Genomic DNA, 23,243 nt, shown 5'->3' with positions numbered 1-23,243 from the left:
TGTGTGGTCCACTGTTGTCTGGAAAACTCAAAGAATGATTTTAAAGCCCCCCCTCCACCCAGCCTCCAGATTCTGCGTTACGGCCCTGAGTTTGATGTCGCAGTGCACAGATCTCCTCCTGCAGCTCCACAGCTCAGATGGCTGCGACACTTACCGTAATATTAATAATTATAACGGTGCTAACTTGCCATTATAATTATTGCCAACTACGGACACGTTTATTCGTGGCTGTTTTCACGTTTATTGCGCTGTTCATATTGGTCTCGATGTTTGCAGTTTTCTGGAGCGCAACGTGAAGCTCGACGTCATTCAGAGGTAATATATTAACTTGACATTAACAAAGATATAGCGGGACGGATCATCTGGGAAATGATGAACAGGGAGAGACTGAGTAAAACTACCTTAATGACGGACAAATTCTGGGATTTATTATGAGTCTCTGCTTATTTCCATGCCCAAATGAGCAACTTCACGTTCAAAAACGAGCCCAAAAAGGCGCAACCCGCCACTCATTAAATTTGCAAGCGACTTTTAAAAGATGACGCCCAAAGCCGCTTATAATAATCGGACTTGGCGACAGAAACTGAAAATAGTTCCAGTTTTTCCACCAACAAAACGCGCATCTCCCTCCATTGTTTACATTTCTGTCGCATAGAGACGTCGGTCACTCAACAAGAAGAGTAGAGGAAATACGATTAAATAACAAAAGAAGATAGTAACGCACAGTAACGCAAAAATGATTTTGATAAGTAAATGTAGTCTGACTACTGGATTTGAAATAGCAACGCGTTAGATTACTCGTTACGGAAAAAAGTGGTCCGACGTCAGTAACGTTACTGACATCACTGGCCAAAACATCCTCTAAGGTGGGAAACATTTCCACTGATCCCCACTCCACACGCGCACCCCACAGTACCAACTTTTTCCTAAATCCACAGAGTTGATCGTGTGCGTAAAAGACGTTTCTCTCACATCAGTAGACAGCAAGCAGATAGCTTTTCCGGTTTACTTTTTCCCTCGCACCGCGCCTCCCCTAAAGTGCTCTGGCGCCCCCCGGGGGAGGCGCGCCTCACACTTTGAAAACCGCCGGTGTATACATAAATAATTCTACTTAAGTCCTACAGTTCTTACAAGATCAATAACAATAATTAATTGGATTTATAGAATTTATAGTATTTCTGTTTTAAATAAAAGTATTCTGATTATGGAATAGATCATAAAATGTCTCCGTTTTTATAACAAAATACCCTGAAACAATGCTAAGTTTGTTAGACTCATCAAATCATGAGAATCATAATTAACCAATGGAAACAGTTAAGTCAAGTTAGGTAATCAAAATGTATAATAATTAAGAGATTTCTCACCTGCTGATGGAGACGTCACTAAAGCTGGGGCTGGATGGCAACTCCATTCCTCTTGCAAATGAATCCTCATCATTTTCTTCATCTTCAACCTTTATCACCACAGAATGGTTCGTTTCTCCATCATGGACTGCACAGAATACAAGATATACATTTTCATCACAAATTTTCAGGTATTTAAATATGTACCAAAAAATATGTTTTTTTGGCAACAAGAAGGTCAGTTTTAATGTTGACTTATTTATCCAGGGTTTCACTAAGTGAAGTTGTTCATAGAACTTATCAATATTTCTGATCTGGCATGAACGTTATTCTTTCTTTATATCCATTAGCAACAAGTTTTAGCAAGTCTGCGTTTATTAAGACCAACTTTACTATACACGCATTCTCCTGGAGCAGCTGATACAGGATAAGGTCAAAGTATCGGACAGGTGGACAGATCTCTATAGCGGATTTCTAAGAAAGACTGAATAAATACCCTAAATGTGTTTATTAGGCTGTTCTGAACTAGAACATTTGTACCAAATTTCTGCTGCCAGCACATTTCCGGAACATGAATTACAATAAGAGTCTGGAGTTTTAGGACCTTTTTAGACCCAGTAAAATCCTGTGGATGTTGTGTTGTGAAAAGTGCTTTATTATTTAAGAGAGTGCACTTGTGTTTTCCTAAGAGGTGTTTTTGTAATTAGTAAGTTTCAGTTGGAATAAACCAACTGTTGCTGATAGTTGATAGGATCAATAATTATCACTGTTGTAATACCAGGAGAATGTGAAGCCTGGGTTTCTTCTTTCTCCACCTTCACTTCCTGCTTCATATGGGTTTGTCTGGTGCTCTGCAGTCGGCCTCGGACCTGTGCAATTAGCCGGGAGAAGTCACCACTGTGCTGCTTTCCTGTGGACAAAGGATATGTTAAAGAGCCATAGAAATACCTGTGTGCATTATGTTACAGTAACGTGCCTTGCCTTTCAGTGCCACAAACTTAAAATATTTCAATAATTGAAGTGGTAGCCACGCGGCTGAGCTGCACTGCTTGCTAAAGAGTGGACTAAAGCCACACACCGAGATGCATTAGAGAAAATAATACATCGTAGCAGACAACTGGAAAACTAAAACTAATGCAGAGTAATACATGTGTGGACTCATTTTAATGCAAGACAACTATCTGCGATACATCAGTACAATTGGATTAACATTGATTTTCTCTTTTTTTTAAAAATATTCAAAAGGTTGCAAAGATAAAAAAAAAAATATTTTTCTTCTATTTCAGACAGAAAATACTGATGCAAATCACAGTAGAGCATTGTGGAAGATTTCTCCCACTTTTGTATTTTTGTCCAACTTAAATGTTTCAGATTAGACTAATTTTAACACAAGACAAACGTAAGCTGATGACTAAAGATGATTTAAACAAAAGTTTTTAAGATGATTTCAACTATTAAGGAAAAAAGCTACTAAAACCAACCTACGCCTGTGTGAAACAGTAACTACCTCCTAAGCCTAATTTTATTTTACTGAAATAATCTGTAAGCTTCATGCCAGATGCAATGGTGCACACACATTTCATTTAGTTCCAATTTCCTCTCATCCGCCCACCAAGTATTTTCAAAAGGGTCTCTCCATTGAATGCCATCTTTCCATCCTTTCCCTAGTTTAAAAATCACTGACCAATGAGGCCTACTGTGCTTAAATGATTGTCTGGTTTACTTTGTCATTTCTTGGATGGGTCATTAAGCTTCTGTTGGAGTAAGTTTGATAGGTTTACCACTGTTTTATGTTTTGTGTACAATGGCTCTCAAGGTGTTTCATTCAAGTTCAAAGGTTTCAGTAGTGGATCAATAACCCTTTCCAGACAAACTGATATAAATGACTTTTTTTTTTTTTATTCATTTCATGGCATGATGTGAGGCTTTTTGTGATCTTTTAACCTACTTCATAAGTTCTTTTCAAGTGACATCATCACTTCACAGGTCTGGTAGTGATCAGGTGTGGGCGTGGCTTGTGAAATCCATCTCAGTTTAGCAAAAATAGATAAATTATGAGTTTTTTAAAAAGAAATATGATTTAAGACCAAAATTATTAGTTTTTCACAGAAGGACAGGGTGGTTTCAATGGCTTTTGTCCTAATAAATTAAATTCTCATTTAAAAGCCAGTTTATGTTTTTCACTGATTATCTTTGTCAAATATCAAAATTGTTTCATGATTTGAAACATTTAAGTGTGACAAAAACAGAATAAATGTGTCATGTGAAAAATACTTTTTCAAAGTGATGTATATAGTGTCGGGATACGTTCTTTTTGATGGTGTAGGGAAATCGACTTCTCCAAATGGAGAATGAAGGCAATTGATGCTGTACAGGCATCTGTCAAAGATGCCTCTGTGATGCTTTCCAAATAAGTTATTCCGGTCATGATTCACCAGGAAAAGACCCTGGGGTAAAACAACGACACACTATGAGATTAGGCCTCACAGGCTGGGGAGTGTCATGATTTCCTCTGCTGGAGAAGCTTGAGTCCGTCTGCAGGAGCCAAACCAAGATCCATATAATGCTCGTTCAAGTTAGAACCTGACTGCAACCTAAGTGGAGTCAGGTTCTGAGCTCACTCTCACAGATGGGCTTTAGGGAACCAAAATCAATAAACACTAAATATCTCAGAAAGACATGCTTATCAGGAACTGTGGCACACGACAGCCTGCATCGCTAGAGAACCTGACTGCACTTAGGAGGTGATTCAGCTGTTGGATTCAAGTGTTTTGGACCTGGGAGAAATCTAAGAGTTGCAGGACACCGGCCCTCGAGGACCAGGAGTGCCCACCCCTGATAAAGAGAGATAGATAGATAAATAGTGGTTTATAAACCAATGTTTAAGGAAAATAAACAAACTTTTTGAAGTTAAATATTTATTTGGCCAAATCCAATTAAACAAAAAAAATAAATAAATAAAAAAAAAAAATCAATAAATCATCTGTGATACAGTTAAGAGGTATTTGAAATTACATAATGTGAATTTTGGGCAATATTGCCCAGGTTTTGGATTGTTTTTGTTGTAAGAAAATGTTCTTCAAAACCAATGCCAAAAATAAGCAGGTCACACTACAAAAAAGTCTACAAAGTCCTGAAGGATTTTGTGTTTGCATGAGTATATGCTGCTTCCACATTCCTATTTGCTCACTCACCGTTCCCCACCCAGAAGAGTGACTCATCCACATCCTTCTCTGATAAATCAAGAGGTTATCACACCAGAGCAGCTATAAATAGAACCCACTTCCTGTGAGTCACATCCATTTCTCAAATACGTTTAAAGTTAGCTCTATAAAGTTATTTTCAACAAGCTCTTTATCCAACTATGTCAACATGACTTGAATTGTGATTAGGATTATGTCCTCTGATTCTAAAAAAAATATCTGTCATTACATGTGGGTTAAGCCAGTTATCTAGACATGCACGGTCACAAAAAAGTAGGAAATGCACTTTCTATTTCATCACCTCTAGATGTCAAACAATACCTATTCATCTGCACCGAGTTTGGTACTGCACTGATAAAGGGTATCGCTCCAGACAGAGGCTTTCTACACTGATTAAAAGTTTGGATACGGTTGTGTTACAATGGTCCTGTCTCAGACGTGAAATGATTTTATATCATGAACACGCACCTATTCAAAGGAACAGCGAACATCTGATGTATTAATATGCTGCACTTTATTCCACATAAAACAGCACCCTGCTGATTCTGTGAATCTTTTGTGCTACAATGGATGAGGCAGGGGTTTGCTTTCCACATGAACAAGCTGACTGGAAGAGCAATGAATACAAGAGCTGACACTTATAAAAGCTTAGACTTCAGGAAACTGTCAAAGAATGATTTGATGTTGAAATACAGCAGATTTCCTATACCACTTAGGCCCAGTCCTGTGCCCTGGTAACAAACTAACAGCTTGCAGCCAAAGTAATATCACCTAATGGCCTTTTTCAGAAGTAACTTCTACAAGTAAAATGAACATGACATTTTATGATCAATTTTTGATGATCAACTCTCAACGTAGAAAGTTTGAATATCAGACTCATACCAATAAAAAACACAAAAAGGAGAGCGTAATGAAGTGACCAAAATTGAATCTCAGTTCATTTTGACACTTACGCCATTAGCCGGTTAATATCCAAGTTTTAAAAAGTCTGTTTAGTCCTCAGAGTAGGGTGTCATAACAAGAGGAGTAAACAAGCCTTCTGGATATTTACTTACTAAGTGAAGAGTCTCGTCTATTCCAATGTCTAATACGGTTTTCCAACCCAAGTTAAATGAGTTGGTAACGCTACTTGTCGTCCCTTGCAGACAGAAGGTTTATGTTGTGAAGCAACACTGCATAAATATAATAAAAGTAGGGCCTGAATAAAGAAAAACACAAGTAAAGGTGTCCCTGTACTTTTCTTAATGTTACTGATTACAAAATTTGTTAAAAGAAAACCAGAATCCACTTAAATCTGTAATGACAGGTCAAATCTTTCAATAAATTTGAAGACTGAAAATTTGGCACAAAACCACTGATTGATGAAAGTCTGGTGCACATTGTCTCCACACTTTTGAATGTGACTGACTGAGAATGTAAGACCTGCATTGACATTTGAACAAAGAAAACAGCAGCTCCACATCCCTCAAGACGTTCTCACAGCCACCTGTGTATTCTCCATCATTTCTTGAGTCACTTTGTCTTTATAGAATCACCTGAAGGCTGCAGCATTTCAATTTGTTGGAGACAACAAATTGAAAACAAAAAGACAAAACTGGTTGATTTATGTCACTGCTGGCAGCTCACTCTCACAGATGGGCTTTAGGGAACCAAAATTAATAAACACTAAATATCTCAGAAAGACATGCTTATCAGGAACTATGGCACACGACAGCCTGCAGGTTACTATTATACCATCCACATTCGCAGCTCACAGCCTCCTGTGAGATAGAAGTGGAGGGTAAACTCCACAGCTGGTAGTAGGAAAGGATGCGATAGGCTTATACAAGTAGGTGTAGCAGTATTTAAAATCTTCAGTTTAAAAGAAACTACTTGGGTGTAAAACTAGAAAAAGACATCACAACAGAGAGAAAGAAACAGCACTTACTATAATTTGAATGCATCTCCTCAATCTCTTCCTCAGACTGATTCTTTGTGAAAACCATGACCTGCAAATCAATAAGGTGAACGGAACGTTTATGAATACAAAGTGGCAGGCAAAGTCTTTGTTAAACCGTCAGTAACAGTAAACTTTTAATTATAACTTCTATGGTATAAAAAGGTTTTCTTTCTGAAATTGGAACAAATTAATGTTTCACAAATTCAGAATTTGCAACTAAAACGCCATGTTTTTCTTCAGTCGTAAAAATACTCAATTACCTTTCCAGCTAGGATTAGCAGCTCTTATGAAAACCATCAAAATGAATAATATATCTTCAGCTGTCTTTGGTCAATAAACACTTACAGGTTTAGTTTTCTCCTGCATCTGACTTCTCATCTTCTCATTGGCCTCCACCTCTCTAGCAAGCTCTTCAACTGTTGACAGCATAGAAAGAAATCTTTGAATCACCAGTATTATAAAATGCAAGAGTGATCAATGATGTTACAGTGCAAACAAAAGAAACAAGCAGTCGGAGCGGTGCCTTGCAAAACAATTTGTATTCCATTTTGTTACAACAACAAACTTCACAATATTTTAAAGGAATTTTATTAAATAGACTCAAAGAGATAAAAAAAAAAAAATCTGAAGTAGCAAGAGGAGGTTTTTCTGTTATTAAGTGTGGCATGCATACCACTTAAACCTAACCCCTGGAGAAGGTTGAGTTTCTAGATTAGAGTTCAAAACCAAGAATGCACTGTCTCAACCAATCGATGCTTTGAGAAAATAAATGACCGGCGTCTCATCTTTTTCTCCTCTTCAACAGGCAACATCCTTATGTCCAACTGTGAGCTGAAAACATTTTAGAGAAATTGTAGAAGAATTGATACCGAGCTTAGAGACAAATTACTCTAGGATGCTCCTATTAGAAGAAGGCCTTAAATTAATGTCAACTGCATCTCCGAATTAAAAATGACTACCTCTGAAATGATCTCGTCCTCTGAGAAGAATGTCTGATCACAATGCATGCCATAGTACCCTCAAACTGCTACACACAGAGTCTGGACAGCAGAAAATGACATTTACAATATCAACCTACTGAAGTGAATCGTTTTTATCTATATAGGTTAATTAATGCAAAAAGAATTCATAACAACTGGAACTTTTGCAAATGGTAGGAGCTTTCATGGTCTAATAATTTTATTGATATTCATTACCACATTAATATATTCAATCACTGTTTCTCTTTTTTTTTTTATTACAGCCATCCTTTGTTCCTGCCTTACTGTGGTTAGTTTTTGCGAGAAAAACAAAACAAAACACATATAAAAAGTGACTTCAGGTTGACCAACTGAGCTGATAACCACCGTCACAGAATGAATTCTTCCTGTCAGTACAGGTCTTATTTCACTGTGGATAATTAGCCACTAAAGCCATAGCTCTCAAGGAAATGCTTGATACATCAAACTTGTGTGTTTTAGTTCATTTTTATTCAGTACTTATTGAGAGAAACAAAAACAAAATGGTGTTTATGACTGAAACATAAGACATACACAAAAGTAAAACAATCAATTTAACAATTAAGGACTCCCTGGAGAAAATGTTCTCATCGTTTTTAAACAATATTCTTCAAGTGCATTCCCAAGTCTTTGGAAATTGTGCCCTTTCATACAAGTATTCCAGAAATTCCTGGTAGTGCCAAGTTGATCTGTTCAAACAATTATATACAAAAATAGACAAAATATGAAAGTGGAGTCATCAAACTGTTCATTAGTGGATAGAGAGATAAAAGTAAAAGACCCTGTGACGCTGCAGGCTGAGCCTGAAGTGTAATTATCCACAGTGAAATAAGACCTGTACTGACAGGGGCTGGAAGGGCACTCAGTGAGGAAGAAGTTATTACTTCAAAAGCATAACAGCAGCAGGAAAAAAAGGCCAAATTACAGTTTGTAGTTAAGGACAAAGATCTTATAATATGGAGACATTTCCTGTGGTCTAATGAAACCAACTCTGCAGTGTTTGGCCATAATGGCATCATAACGAAAGAACAGTACTTGTAATTATCTGGTTTCAGATGTATTTACAAAGATAAGGCTGTCTCACCTGATTTAGGCTTCAGGGAGTCACACTGCGAGTTGTACAAGTAGACAAACTCTTTGTGTCTTTTGATCAGCTGGTCCCGAGAACCCTGCATTGACAGATGGCAGTCCTTCAACCTCCTCTTCAGATCCTGCACTGAAAGGAGATTGTACACTAACTTTGCCATCGGACGCACGGTCGTGCCTTGAGAGCTGAAGGAGACAAATGAACAGTTTATGCACAGAAATAAAAAGTTATTATGTGGTTCTTTCTAGGATGGTCAAGTTAATTACCGATATTAGAATAACAATGAAAATGCAAGGTTAATCAAATACGCCACATATAGTAAATTTATATTGTGGAATCATTATAGATAAATAAGACACCTGCCCTTAATTATGATAAAGCAGGGGCTACACTGCTTCACTAACTGAAGCACATTGATGCTTTATAAATCAACAATCAAAATGGTTTCAAGGGCAGATTCAAAAAAGATCAATCACTTTAATAAAGTCACACACTGCATATTGATGCATCCTGCAGCCAAGATGAGGTCTGTGACATCAAATTATTTTTACAGGCACAGACGGTTAAATAATCATTTACCCTAACATCACCCAGTACAAAGACAGAAGAGATTTAAAGCAGAAATCCAGCAAGAATGAAAATGAGAACCCAGAAGTTTTGACTCATTTGTTGCCAAATTCAGACAGGTCACATTAGTAACCACTGGTTTAAAATCAATAAGAATGCATTACCATTGAGGCCAATGCAGCTGGTGCAAAAATTTTATTTTACTCCATATAGATCATAATTTCAACTGCCTTATTAATGTCACTAATAAGGCAGAAAACACAACATGATTCAGCACATTAAAGCACACAGCAGGTTTTTATCAGGTAATTTTAGCTTTATGTTGTTTGTTGTTTTGTTAGCCAACTTATATCAAGTTCAAGTAAATACAGAAATAAAGCAGTGTCGTTCAAAAATAGGTCCTAAAATCAATTAATCTTGGACTTACTTTTATTATAAAGTATATTGTTTCTACAGAATTTGGTTTGTCATCTTTTATTAATGTTAAACAAGTCTGCCATGTCCATCTATATTTTTTGCTTAGGAGTTTGCTTCAAATTCAAAATAAAGGCAAATAAATGTTTATGGTAACTTTTTTATAATTATCAATAATTATTTTAGCAACATGAGGAATTGATAAACTTCTACAGATGCAGCCTGCTGACAGACAGTGGGGTGCTGGAACTGCACCAGTCAGAGCCAGAAAGCACAACAGAGTGTGGTGAGAACGGTAGAGGACATCACCAGTCAAAAAGGAGTTGTTATCCATTTTTGCTTCCAGTGAGTTTATGAAATGATTGAAGTATAATAACGCGACTCCTTTACCTCCTTAGGCTTTCCTTCTTTTCCCCGCTGGAAAGACACGTGTCCAGATGTTTGTTGATAAAGTGCTGGGCCACACTAACAGAGCACACAGGACACTCAACTGGAAAACAAAATTAAAAAAAAAAAAGGTTAGGATGAAGGCTTTGTTAGCATCTTAATCAACACTCAACACTAATTAATCATTTTAGATTCTTTACTGCCAAGCTTAATTTGACTGCAGAGCATACATAATGAATCTTAACTCGGTCCAAGCCTATTAAGTTGTCACAGCAAACTGCATTGCTGACCATACTCATTCAAAAGGGTTAATATGTGAAATTACTTATCATAACCACCAGAGAACCATGATTAATGATTCTAATCACTAACTACAAGTCATAAGAACAGCAATACTTACAGAAGAACAGTAAATGTCTCCTTAATTACAAGACATTATATTATCACTTAGTAAAAGCATACAACCACTTAAAAATTCATGACCCATAAAAATTCATACATCACATCTAAAGTTAAAAGAATAAAACTACAATTAGCTTGACTTACATTTCTGAAATATAGCAGAAATAAAAATTGATATTTAGAGCTGCACAACACACACTGAACTGAACTGCACTCATGCAGATGAGATGAATGCAATATTTGGTAAGTTTCTGTCTTGGTCCGTGAATTCAAACTATTTACCAATATTATATTGGTACCTTTTGAATGGTCATTTTCTTTTCATGCCATGCCTGCATTTCTAAAACTGTGCAGGACTATTTATGATCATGTTAAATTTGACTCATCACTGCAAAGCTTAAACTGCAAAGCTAACATAAGATCAATTTGGCAAGAAAGCCAGTTTAGATATGTTGATGAAATCATCTGAAGTAGAACTGTTCGAACCTGAAAAATTGTTTAAAAGAAATCATCAAATCAGTCAAAGATCAGGATTGGACAATCTTGTCCCCCCCTAATTGACTGATTAGTGATGAACAGGTCAAACCAGGTCAAATCTGCACCAAACTAAATAAGACTGAGAGCTTGCTGCATTTTTTGTAAAAAAAAAAAACCAAACATCTACCAACACAGTAGACCTTGATGCACTGTTTTTAATTGTGCTTTGATGCATAAATGCAAATAATCTTAAAACTCAAATGTTCTATAATATTTAAAACTATGTTCTATATTAAAAAGACTGCTGCACATTTTCCCTTGTATGCCTTATGTTTAGAAACAAAAGAGAAAATACAAACTGCAGGAAACTGGTATTGACCAGAAAGAGCCTGATCAGTGCATCTGAAAAAAATATATATGAATAAAGTGACATCATCTTATTTACTGGAAGTTAAAGATCTGTACCCCCTCTCTCGTACTCAGGGTTAAGCATGTTGCTGTATTGAAGCTCTAAAAGTGCGTTTCCATTCCTCATTTTTTTCCCTCATTTCATGCAGTGGCTAGAGAGGCAGAAAATAATATGAAAGGGAGCAGAAAAGCAGCTAAAATGGGCAACATCCTCATAGTAGCACAAAGCTAAAATGGCTGCACCTTTGATTGTAGGCTTTACATCTTTTGATGGCGATGAGGAATGTGCCATCTCAAACCCAGGAGTCAGACAAGGCGTGACCTGCTGTTTCAGGGACATCAGGACCTTGATAGACGGTTCCTCTACATCCACCGGTTCTTCCTTCACAACCGCTGACATTTGAGCTTTTCCAGGATGTAGGTCAGAGTCTTTTGCTCTACAGCTCGGTGTTCTGTGCACTTCTCCCCGATGAACATCCTGATGAGTTTCTTTACCGGGAGGTGTTCTGGGTTTCTTTTGGAAAAAGTGTCTTAAAATGGAACTGCCAGACCTCTGGCTGTTCTCCCTGGAAGTTTTGCATTTGATAGCGGAAGCTGGGGTCTTTGGCGATATTGGAGGAGATTCAAAGTTAGCTTTTAACAACTGCTCCCTGGAAAAAATTAACAAAAGCAAAGCAAATGAAAAATATTAAACAAAAAATATATATACATATGTATAGTTCATGCAGGGAAACAAACTGAGAATCCCCATTAAGAATATTGAGCACATCTAAAAGAACCTATAACCACCAGTGCCTGCTTGTGACATGTGAGAGAGTACTTTAAGGAGATCGGATGGAGCTCAGTTATTCTATGGCTTCTCTCCAGAGCTAAAAAAGGAGACACTTTGGCCACTGTCTTGGAAAAGTGGAAAGCAAACAAACTGCAGCGGGGAAATCGCTTGGCAATAAAACGAACTCAATGAGGTGTGTGATGTTCTGCTTTCCATATCTAAAACTCCTTGGTGCTTACTGTTTCCATTAGAGCAGGTTCATGCTCATGCATGTGTCTTACCAGAGATACACACACACACACACACACACACACACACACACACACACACACACACACACACGCACGCACGTGACCAGTGTGATGGGGGGGGGAACAGGCTCCTCCCATTACACTGTTCTTGGTAGCATTCATCCTTAACACTTCATACACTCAGACAGACAGTCCACAAACACAGTCACAAAAGAAACTAAAATCAAAATGAGTGATGAGTTGTTAATCTTATAAATTCCTACCATACCTCCCTGCAGTACATCTAATGATGAATTCCCTGTTATCAATTGTGTTTTAAGCCGCAGAAAATATAAATCACTTAAAAGCAATGCAGCATTGTATTTACTCAGTTTCTCGGTTCTTCAGGAGTCTTAATGGTTCTTAGTGCTCAAACTCCAGAAGCCGTTCCTTCGTAGTGTCAGAAAACATCAGTTCGTTAATCTACAGTCTCAATGACACTTAAAGGTCAATGACAATGGTATTGCTGATGTGTGAACTTATTAAAAATGTAATCCATGTTTAGATCAGCCTCGGCTCGTTTCTTTGCTGATAAAATATGACTACATCCATAATTCATTAGTGAGCAGCAGAAAGGAGAGCACTCATTGTTTCTGATATGAAGATGAGAAGTATCTGCAGTGTCTGTAACCTGTTGTTAAATTATACAACTGTCCTAATAGGAGCAGAAATCAAAAGTAAAACAGACGTGAATCAAGTTTTCCCTTGACAGCAATGACTGAACATTTAAGTTTTTTACTCACGACCAAACTGATTCTTTTGAGAGTGCAGTGCGGAATAAGTGTCGTGAATTACAAGTAGATCATGAACATTTCAGAAAAATATAATTTATAAAGTGTATTTAAAAAAACCTCATCTCTTAGTGAACAGAAACTTGCACAATTCTGGTAAAAAATTGCAACTTCTGAACAATTTGGCAGACTGGCTGCTCTAGTGCTTTTTATTTCTATTAAGAATCTCTATACGAATGGATAAATAGATGTAAAAAATAAATCAATAAAACTTAAACTCAACTTAAACTGTATACAAATTGGTAAGTGTGTAGACAGTAGGCTTAAATACATTTTAAAAGTGCCTCAATTAGTAAAAATATGTTTGGTGGAAATTAAACACATTTACCAGCAATGTTCAAAACCAGTTAACAAGCAAACTAACGCGAGGAGAGACTGTATGATCAGCGGTAGCCATAGCTATATATTAATGAACTACTGTGGTAACCACTGACTGTTCGGCTTCTGCTTTAATGGCAGTAAATTGTGGCTTTCATCCAAAAACTACTTAATGCAGTATTTTCACACCGAGAGGCCGATCCCGATCCCTGAACATATACGACTCCACTAAACAGGTGTTTGAAATAATTATCCTAAAGCATGTTCTACACCAGGGGTCCCCAAAGTCGGTCCTCGAGGGCCGGCATCCTGCATGTTTTAGTTCTCTCCCTGGTGGTACCAACAGGCCTTCTAGCGAGCCATCATTTGATCCAGGGAGAGAACTAAAACATGCAAGATGCCGGTCCTCGAGGACCGACTTTGGGGACCCCTGTTCTACACTGATGCGTTTCAACTGCAGGCAAAAACTAGAACCCATAGAAAGGGCAGTGTGGCCCCAACTTTCAGCACCTGACAGCTTTCAGCACCTGACACTCCCACATGCTCTAATGTTCAAGCATAAAATAAAAGTCAGACTTTGCTTAGCTTGCAAGGTTAGATGAGATCGGACGTGTGTGCAGTGATTATTTAATATGATACATTTTAATAATTTGAAACTTCAAGATAACAGTTGGGAATGCTCTGAATAGAGCTCAATATCCAACATAAGTAATAACTCCAACTTTCCCACTTGGAGTTATTACTTTTCAAGATCTTTCTGTACATTTTTTTTATTTAAACTTTTGACTAAAATAATACACATAATAACCATGTTTTAATCAATCATGCTGTACCAGTGGAGAGATTTGTTTTCTTTGTTTATTTATTGTTTTTTGGGGGGGGGGGTTATGTCCAGGGTGTAGCCAGTTTCTTGCCCAACGACCACAGCAGGTATCCACAAACCCCACCAAAATCCAGGAAGGAAGAAAGGATGGGTGAACATTTTTCCTTTTTTTTTTGTTTTGAATATTTTGGTGCCATTAGCTTATTTTCAGTTTTGTCTTTTGTCTCTTTTCCTCAAACATAAGAATTAAGAGAATGAAATAAAGAAAAGCTCTCTTGGTTACAGGGTGTGATACCACATCATATTCTAATATGGATCTAGAACTATGTCTACATAAAAACAGCACTTTATTACGACTGGGCCACTTATAAGAAATTTCCCCTCACAGATGCCCAGAGCCGGACAACAGGAAATTAAACTCTGGAGCACAGAACCGCAGCGTAACCCACTTATTCATAACAGCGATGAAGATCAGAGGTTCTGCTATTGGCGGTGAAACCCTTCACCGCGTCTATGGTGTGACATGATTGATGGAGGAGACAAATATTGCAGCTTATTGACAGATAATAGCACTCAAGCATTCTGTCAGCTTTTCAGCCAAAACAATGAAGACAATATTAAAGACACATCTTCAAAGATCAGTATGAGAATTTTCCGCCCAAGAGAGAAGAGCTTGTTTGTGAGCTTATTCAGTCAAAATAAGACAAGTAATTAGTTTTATTTCTAGTAAAATTAATTTGTGATCTTAAACCTAAATAATAACATCAGGCCTGAGGCCTAAATGAGCAGCTTATTTTTCTTATGTTACTGGAAATAACTTCACTTTTCTGTTCACTGTGTCACACTGCATGCAAGCAGGCCAGCATTTATCAGTTTGTCATGACAGGCAGTGAATGAAAGCAGGTGGAAAGCTGCACCCAAGAGGCAGGTGTCAACTATAACAAGAGGACCTGGTCTCAGGCTATTTCTTTTTTTTTCTACACTGTCTACACGTCACTTGGGAAAAACTCAATTTTTCTGCAAAGCTTCCTGTAACCCGGCTCGGACACTGCTACCAGTATCTATATCCTGATGTAATAAAAAAAAAAAAAAAAATCTACAAAACTCTCAAGTGTGTGTAAAAGTATATTATACAGAACATGACAACATGACCTCAGCTGAGGGGAATAGATTCCCAATGGATTTACAAACAAATTAGAAAGATTACAAGGAACCAATAACAACTTTTATTTCCTAAAGTGCTGGTACCTTGGGGATACCACCGAGACATCCCATCAATAACTGTAATTCCATGAAATCACCATGGTAATCATTTTTCCTCCCAGGTATTAGAAGCATTAAAAACAAATAGAAGATATATTGAGGCAATGCATTCATGTTCACAGTAAAGTTAGCCGGATTTCCTGCTCTGTTGCTGGTATTTCTGCTAGTCTGCCTCTAAAGAAGTGACTCTTGACACACACCAACTCCACAAACCTTTTGAATAACAAGAACTGATGAGAGGGGAATTTTAAAGCAAAAATATACATATAAAATATTTGCAAACTCCTGCCTAGGTTATCAATGTAGATCTAGTTGAATAAGCTTAGCTTTGCTCCATTGTTTTCTCCCTCCATGCACTGGGTGAGTGTCCCTAAGCTGAGCTAACCCACCGGTTACCCACCCCTCCGAAGGAAGAAGTAAAATAAATCTCTCCAGAAATAAAAGCTAAGCCATGTCTGGCTGAAACAATATGCATCGTTTTGATCCTTGCTCCCTAACTGTGCAGGCTCTGTCAGAGAAAAAGCATTAAAAAAGGGAAAGAATAATTTGCTCGGACGATGCTGTGTGCCATCCTGCAGTTTTTGTTGCACAGAAAGCTTCATTTGTCTCTAGACGTGACAGTTCACTTCATATGTGACACGAGCGGTTCCTAACCTTGCAGCTCGAAAGTTAACGACCAAGTCATCCAACAGGCGGTTGTTTTGTAAGTCCTGTTCTGTCATTTGCTAAAAGAGAGAAGAAAAATACAGCATTAAAAGCAATTATTGGAGTTACAATTTTGACATTTCGCTCATAGAAAATTAGAACAACTTAAAAGTTGCATTTATTTCTTTAATTTAAATCAAAAAACTGAAACTCATTATATAGATTCATTACACACGCAGTGATATATGTCAAGTCCTTTTTTCTTCTCCGTCATTTTGATGCTTATTATGATCAGAGGAAGCTACACGCTGAACCTCAAACAACGAGGATTCACGGTCTCTCCATCCTACCTTCCACCTCTGAGACCTTGATTCCAAATGAATTGCAAATTTACTTTCATCTAGTGGCTCCTGAAACGCTGTCTCCACGTTGTGAATCTTCTTCACATTTTTTTTAACAAGCTTTGCATCACAATCTACTCAAGGCTGCAGTTATTCCTCATGCTTGTGCATTTTTTCCTACCACTTTTTCCCTCAGTTCAACTTTCCATTAATATGTCTGCATGCAGCACTTTGAACAGTGCACTTCATTAGCATTCATGTTTTGTGGCTTATCCTTCATTCAACGGGTCTCAAAGACTGTTGATTGAACAAACCAGAAATCACCCACAACAAGATTAAGAGAAAGAAACATGACTGTCGATTAAATCTGTTATTATTGAGTTTCACTTCTTGAATCAAATTAATGAATTAAATGAAGCATTCAAATATATTTTAATTTATTGTGATGCACATAAAAGACAAAATGTCTAGTTCATGTTGATACTTACCGAGTTGCAAACTGGACAAAGCAGCTTGTAGGACAAAAATTTTCTGATGCACAAAGAGCAAACTGGAAAATGAAAAACAAACAGACTTGTACTTAATCCAAAAGCAAATAGACCCAGTTTTTGTTTCAATTAATCTGGGTAAAAGAAAAATTATATATATATATACTATATACACACACACACATTAGATCTGATACTTATCCAGACTGTACGGATGCAGATCATACTGCCCTCCAATCTGAAATGGGCTGGTGTATTAGATGCATTCTTATTCTAAACTAACTTATACATGTACACCAAAAGCAAACTCTACAGTAACCTTTTTGGACTTTCCATCAATAAGTTCAATAATTAATATAATTTATTGAGATTCATGGTATGTTGATTTGAACACATCCCACACACCCATTTCTTGTTTTTTCTTATTTTTTTTGTTCATTTTCCTTCTTTTTTTGTAGCGCAGCAACACACAGACTCAAACATTTCAGCATAGTAACTGAGGAAAGTTAAGGTGAAGTTATTGCAGAGAGGACTTTCTGATTTGGACAATAAAGCTCTGGTCACCTGTCTGTTTTTCCCAGACAGCAACCGTCCTGTCCTGTTGTGCTTTTCTAACTCTGGTTTTGTCTCTCCTTTGTCACACAAGATGCTAGAAAATGGGAACATGACAGACAGTGATGTGTCTCCCTTCAGCATTTGGTGCGTTAAGCCTAATTATAGTGCCGTGAGTGATTCAGATAAAAAGTGTGTCTCTCCCCGCCCCTTTCAGCCTCTGTGGAGGTTTGTGCACTTGTCAAATTTGACGTGAAGCAAGAAAATTCTGAAGACACACTAAGCTTAACACTGACAAACTAAAAACAAGCTTGTATTTTCAGAAAAATCTTAGACTTTTGAAATAAAACAAACAGCAAATTAAGAGCAATTTACTCAATGAGATGATTCAATGACTCTAAAATTACTTTTATTCAATGTAAAGCTATTCATTAAGCACTTGAAAAAGTGTTTTTAAATACAACTTATGCAGTACCCAAAACACTTAAGCGTACCAGGTACAAATGTGTTAACAGTCTAAAAATAATTGCATTGTGCGCATGCGCAAAATGTCTGGATATAAACAATAACATGCAGGTACTCCATAGCATCATGTCATCATTGTATTTTGTGGCAAGAGGAACTGGTGCACTTCCCAAAATAGATGGCATCCTTGGAAAAGACAGTAATGAGTAAGTATTCTATCAAAGTTCCATATCATCAGGCAAGAAGTTAAAGCTTGAGCATAAATGGGTCTTCTGACTGAACACTGACTGTGAGCAAACAACCAAATTAGTGACAAACTGTCTCTCTGATAACCACTTTGTAAGTAATCTGTGCCTTCAAGTTTTCCCATTGAACAAAGCCTGTCTGTCTGCCCCCAAATCTTCCCATAGAAAACTAGAGGACTCACAAATAGGCCTGTCGCGATAAACAATAAATCAATTAATTGTAGATAAATTAAAACTATCAACCTCATTTTAATTATCGGCTTTATCTTCTCTTCCAGCCTTTTTCTCTTTCTGTTGATGACACAGAATGAAAAAAGGCTCAACTCCGGTGCTCTCCACTGACCCTCCCTTCCTCATTTCCTTAGTTTAATGTCCAGCGCACACTACACCATCTTAGAGCTGTCGGCCGATTCTCGGCCCATTTTCAAAACCTGAGATCACACATTAGCCGACAGAAATCCTAGGTATAACAGTTCGATGTGCCGTGTGATGTCCAACAATGGGCACAAAATAATGGTTACAAGTCCAGTTAACTAATTTTAAAACCAGGCATTAATCAATGCTTTACTACAATCTACCGGCAACGCATGTGGCTCTAGTGTCAGCGTAACATCCTGACTGAATGAAAATCATTAGAACCTATTTATGTCACGTTAACGAAGAACAGCTGAAAAGTTACTGGGTTCATCAACTGCGCAGCAATTTCGCTCCAACTCCTCCCCTCGTCATTTCTATATTGTTTGCATGAAATGTTGAATAAACATTAATGTTGTTTCCACATATCATCTCCAATGTCCCGTGTCATTTGTTTGGGATTCCCGTCTGTAATTTCCCCTCAGAAAGCAGAGAATCCAGGCTTTCTGATTGGCTACCTGTCACATTCAACAAGCTGGTCAATGCTCCAGTCGGGGGAAATCCCCTGATGGAGCGGCCACTACTACCGTAACACACCACACACTACAGGATGATCGTTTAAAAAATTGCAAGCGACAACCTTAGAACAATCAAAGTTCTAAGATTGTCTAAGTGGAAAATGTATGTGTGAACTAACGTGTAGTGTGAACTATTGCATCAGGTAGTCGATGTGCCCATCTTCTCTTTTTAAATCTAATGATTACTGAAGGGCAATATGTTATAAAGACTTCATAATCTGCACTCTTTTGGTTGAATGCAATATTTATTTCCACTTTGGCTTCATGTTTTTTAGTTTTTATTCCAGTGTGTTTTTTGTTAATGGAGACTGAGAATCCAATTTATCTTTGTTTTTGGTTGTTTTGTTTATCAGTTCCAGTGTTAAGTGTTCTTTTGAAAATGTGCATCCTTCTTTGGCAGGAAATTGCATGCATTATTATGTGTAAAAAGGTCTTCATACAATATTATCATAATAACATTTGAGACAATTAATTGCTCACCAAAATTTATTATCATGGCAGGCCTACTCGCAGACTTTTTTGTTCATGCCCAACAGAGACAGCCGGCTGTACACATATTTGTGAGAACTGTCACAAACATCCCCACAAGCATTCGAGTGACAGTATGAGCAGGAACTGCTGGGAGGCGGAGCATAGAGGAATGGTCAATGAGCCCCATCTTTGTTTGCCCCAAAGTTATAGCAGAATAATGAATTGTATCTGCAAAAGGCGAGCTGAACAGCGGGACTGCTGACAAGTGTATTACCGGTGATGTTTTATGTAACTTTTTTCCCACTACAAATACAGTCAAATAAAAGGTTCTTTTATGTTCAAAATTATGACACTGAACTTAAAGACTGTTTATATTAGGGCTTTATAAACATTTTGACTATGAATGCCAGTGTTTTGAGGGCAACACTAAAATAACAAAGATAAACCAGAAGTGACTGATTTAACTTATTGTCAGAAAGAAAAATTAAAAGTACAAAGTAAGTCTACTTCCTTCCAATGTATTTCTCTATGCCAGTGCTCCAAAACAGGTCCAACAATCCAATTAAATTGCTATTAAGAATGTTTCAAGTTGCATTAATATTGACATTTTTCAGGTTCGGCGTAAGACTTACAATTGTGGGAGCACTTAGTCATCATTGTAATGTTGAGGAAATCAAAGCAAATTGGACAACGTAGCAGGGTATCAACCGTCTGTGGACAAAAACATCAAAGTTGTGAATTAATTACTAAAACATTGTGCAATACAAAGGATTAATGGGGATAATAAGGTTATGCATTTTCCAGGCACATAGAGTCGTTGCATAACTACGTTACCTTCAGTGGTTATATCCTATATAAATCAAACATAACTTAAAAGAAATTAGATTTCATAATTTGATGTTTTAAAATTGGCCTCAGTTTGCTTAAGAAGCTCAGACTCTTTCTGACATGTCATCACAACGTTTCTCCATTATGCTGTTTATTACTGTTCTGAAGAGGGTTGGACTGAGAAATACTTTGTTTTTTAACATAAGCAGACGTGCAGTTCCATCAGTTCCATTGTTTATATCCTGCTGCATATAAACAATCATGCCTATAATAAATGCCCTTGAAAAGTCGAACCTGCTTCAAGGTCTGTCAGGTCAATATTGATTTGCTGATGTATTTAAAGACTGAAAACGGTGGAAGATTTTAGTTTCAATAAACTTAATGAACAGAGAAAAATATTCGGACTGTGTGGGACCCTTTCTGTCACTACCAGATAGATTGATACATCTTTGCGTAAATGTTAAAAATTACTTTACTCGATGGCTAATTTAATGTATAATAAATCACTAATACTTACTTAAAAATTAAACCTGTTCCAGTTCACACAAAAACAGCTGCATGGAATCAAAACATCCTCTTCTGGCATAACTTGAAGTCAGTAATGGATATTTTAATACGGAATAGAATTCATTCAAATAATTAACAGATTAAAAATCATAACTTGGCTTTATCTATATAGCAAAATTACAAGAGATGGTATCATCTCAACTCATACCACTTCACCTGGCAAACACATCCAATTCATGTCCAGTTATACAACATGAATACTGGTCCAAATTTTATTTAAAAATCAATCCAACTGATTTTATTAAATCCATTTATATAATTGCATTCAGAGCCAACCAAATGCTGTCCAACGAAATCCTGGTTATTGTCCATTAAAATCAGATTGTTTTATTATACAGTGGAAATTGATTAAATGTTGTCTGTAAGAGGGTCAACTTGATTGCATTAAGTCGCTGTGCAGCCATTCAGCTTCAGGTACAGAGACACCAGTGGAGAGGAGGCACCGCCTTTCAACTGGAAGAAATCTCAAACAAGACCAAGCTTACTGCGCCTCATTTATCAAAAGCTGGTGGCGCTCTAGATGCATAACTCACCATAGGAAAACCTCCACCTCTTATCAATTAATATTCAGAGTGCAAACAAAAAGATTTTGATAAATGTGGCTGATGGAAAAGAGTCATAAATTAAAGCCCAAAACCCTATTTATTTATAGGTTCAATGGACATCCCAAACTTTTTTAAACTAAAAACTCTGAAAATGGTTACTTGCAAAAAAATAAGCATTTTAGAGTTACACATTGCAAGGTGGCTGAAATCCTTAAGCCTTCAGCTCATCAAGTGCACCAAATTTAAAAAAAATCTAATTTCTGTCAAATAGCAATTTACTCACAGTTCCAATGTGTGGGAATTGCCATAAAAATCACGCTTTCGAGTCATGGTTTGACAGTATTATGTAAAAACTTGGATAGAACTGTACTTTATGGAAATGTTTCTGAATCTTATTATAAGGCCACATTGGAATGAATCGGGTGGATCTGAATTCAATTAGATTGTAGAATTTGTTTGTTTCATCGGCGTTGGTTGTGAAATAACCTAAAATGAAAAACATTGATTGTTAGCATTCTCTTGATAAATGTTCAGTCACGTCAGCGTTAGGTTTTATGCTGTTTCCAAAATGAACGTTGATAGACGTTAGATTTAAAATAAATACAAGAACTGTGATTTATGTCAACATTAACGCGTTGTCGTTAGGCTAACATAATATCAATTATTATGTTATCAGTAATCAATTATTACCGATTGGTTACTTATAGAACAACATTAGAGCGGAAATGTTTTTGTTATTGTTTTTTGTTTTGTTTTTGCTTTTTCTTCATCGAATTGCTTAATAAACTTAACGTTCTGAGAGGGTACAAAGCTAATGGGGCTAGTTTTGAAATCAAAACACGAATATGACAGCACAGACAACGCAATGACTCACTTTTAAACACGCAAGGCTGAGCGGAAAGTCCTCTTCAATGTGCTGGGCCATATCTCTGGGAGAAATTGTATAGCTCTCGGGAAAGATTTAAGAAAGTTAGCTTTTCTACTTATGCTTCTAGTTCGACCAGCTCCCGCCCTGAGAGACGCAAACTGACGTCAATACACAACTTCCGCTACTGGTGCTGTATTCATGGCCAGTGGGGCATCTCATATTCACAGAAAAACGCTACACACCCAGTTGAGATTCATCAAATTCAGTTTTATATTTTACACGTTTTTGTATTTCGGAACGGGCTCCGTGGTAACATGTTATTCAACATATTATATTATTCTGCTTACACGTTGATGCGTGTTACCTGACCATTTGTTCCTGTAATACCTAAACGTTATTGTTTTTCTTGTTTCGTTTCTTATAACGTATAGGATATGACTTACCCTTTTGTTTAATTTTCAGTTTCTCCACTGACGAAAAACAAATTCTTGATAAACATGTTAAACAATTTACATGTTTTGTAAAACCTGCACCCAGGTGCTGCATCCAAATGCACGTAAAGTATTTGGAGAAGATCTATCTTTACTGTCAAAATGCAAGGTTTTAACATGAGATCAGCAGTTCAGTTACTGGACTCTGAAAGTGCAATTCACGTTGCCTATTCTATAAATTTAGCTATTTTAATATTGGTATCACTGTGGTTGATTTGACAACTGACTCACCTGCCTAAGCCCGAGTCACAGAGTGTTATGCATCAACATAGCATAACATGAACATGGATGATTACGGTAGTAATGTGAAATTTTCCCTGCGA

The 23,243-nt window shown here is 37.1% G+C and overlaps 1 protein-coding gene across 2 annotated transcripts in view; it reads right to left on the bottom strand.

The window, feature by feature from the left end:
- The window catches only part of rad18 (RAD18 E3 ubiquitin protein ligase), a 31,865-nt gene extending 9,230 nt beyond the window's left edge, over window positions 1–22,635 (bottom strand). For both annotated transcript variants that reach the window (XM_044122347.1, XM_044122348.1), the window contains exons 1-11: window positions 22,436–22,635; window positions 20,254–20,332; window positions 16,957–17,018; window positions 16,137–16,207; window positions 11,469–11,875; window positions 9,942–10,041; window positions 8,568–8,755; window positions 6,831–6,901; window positions 6,474–6,534; window positions 2,122–2,253; window positions 1,365–1,491 (exon numbers count right to left, since the gene is read on the bottom strand). In XM_044122347.1, coding sequence (XP_043978282.1) covers window positions 1,365–1,491; window positions 2,122–2,253; window positions 6,474–6,534; window positions 6,831–6,901; window positions 8,568–8,755; window positions 9,942–10,041; window positions 11,469–11,875; window positions 16,137–16,207; window positions 16,957–17,018; window positions 20,254–20,332; window positions 22,436–22,486 — 1,349 coding nt within the window. In that variant the 5' untranslated portion in view covers window positions 22,487–22,635. The remainder of the gene's footprint in view (window positions 1–1,364; window positions 1,492–2,121; window positions 2,254–6,473; window positions 6,535–6,830; window positions 6,902–8,567; window positions 8,756–9,941; window positions 10,042–11,468; window positions 11,876–16,136; window positions 16,208–16,956; window positions 17,019–20,253; window positions 20,333–22,435) is intronic.
- Between the last annotated feature and the right edge of the window lie 608 nt (window positions 22,636–23,243).

The sequence above is a fragment of the Gambusia affinis genome, linkage group LG07, assembly GCF_019740435.1.
Source record: "Gambusia affinis linkage group LG07, SWU_Gaff_1.0, whole genome shotgun sequence".
Classification (NCBI taxonomy): domain Eukaryota; kingdom Metazoa; phylum Chordata; class Actinopteri; order Cyprinodontiformes; family Poeciliidae; genus Gambusia; species Gambusia affinis.
This window is presented reverse-complemented; position numbering and strand designations above follow the sequence as displayed.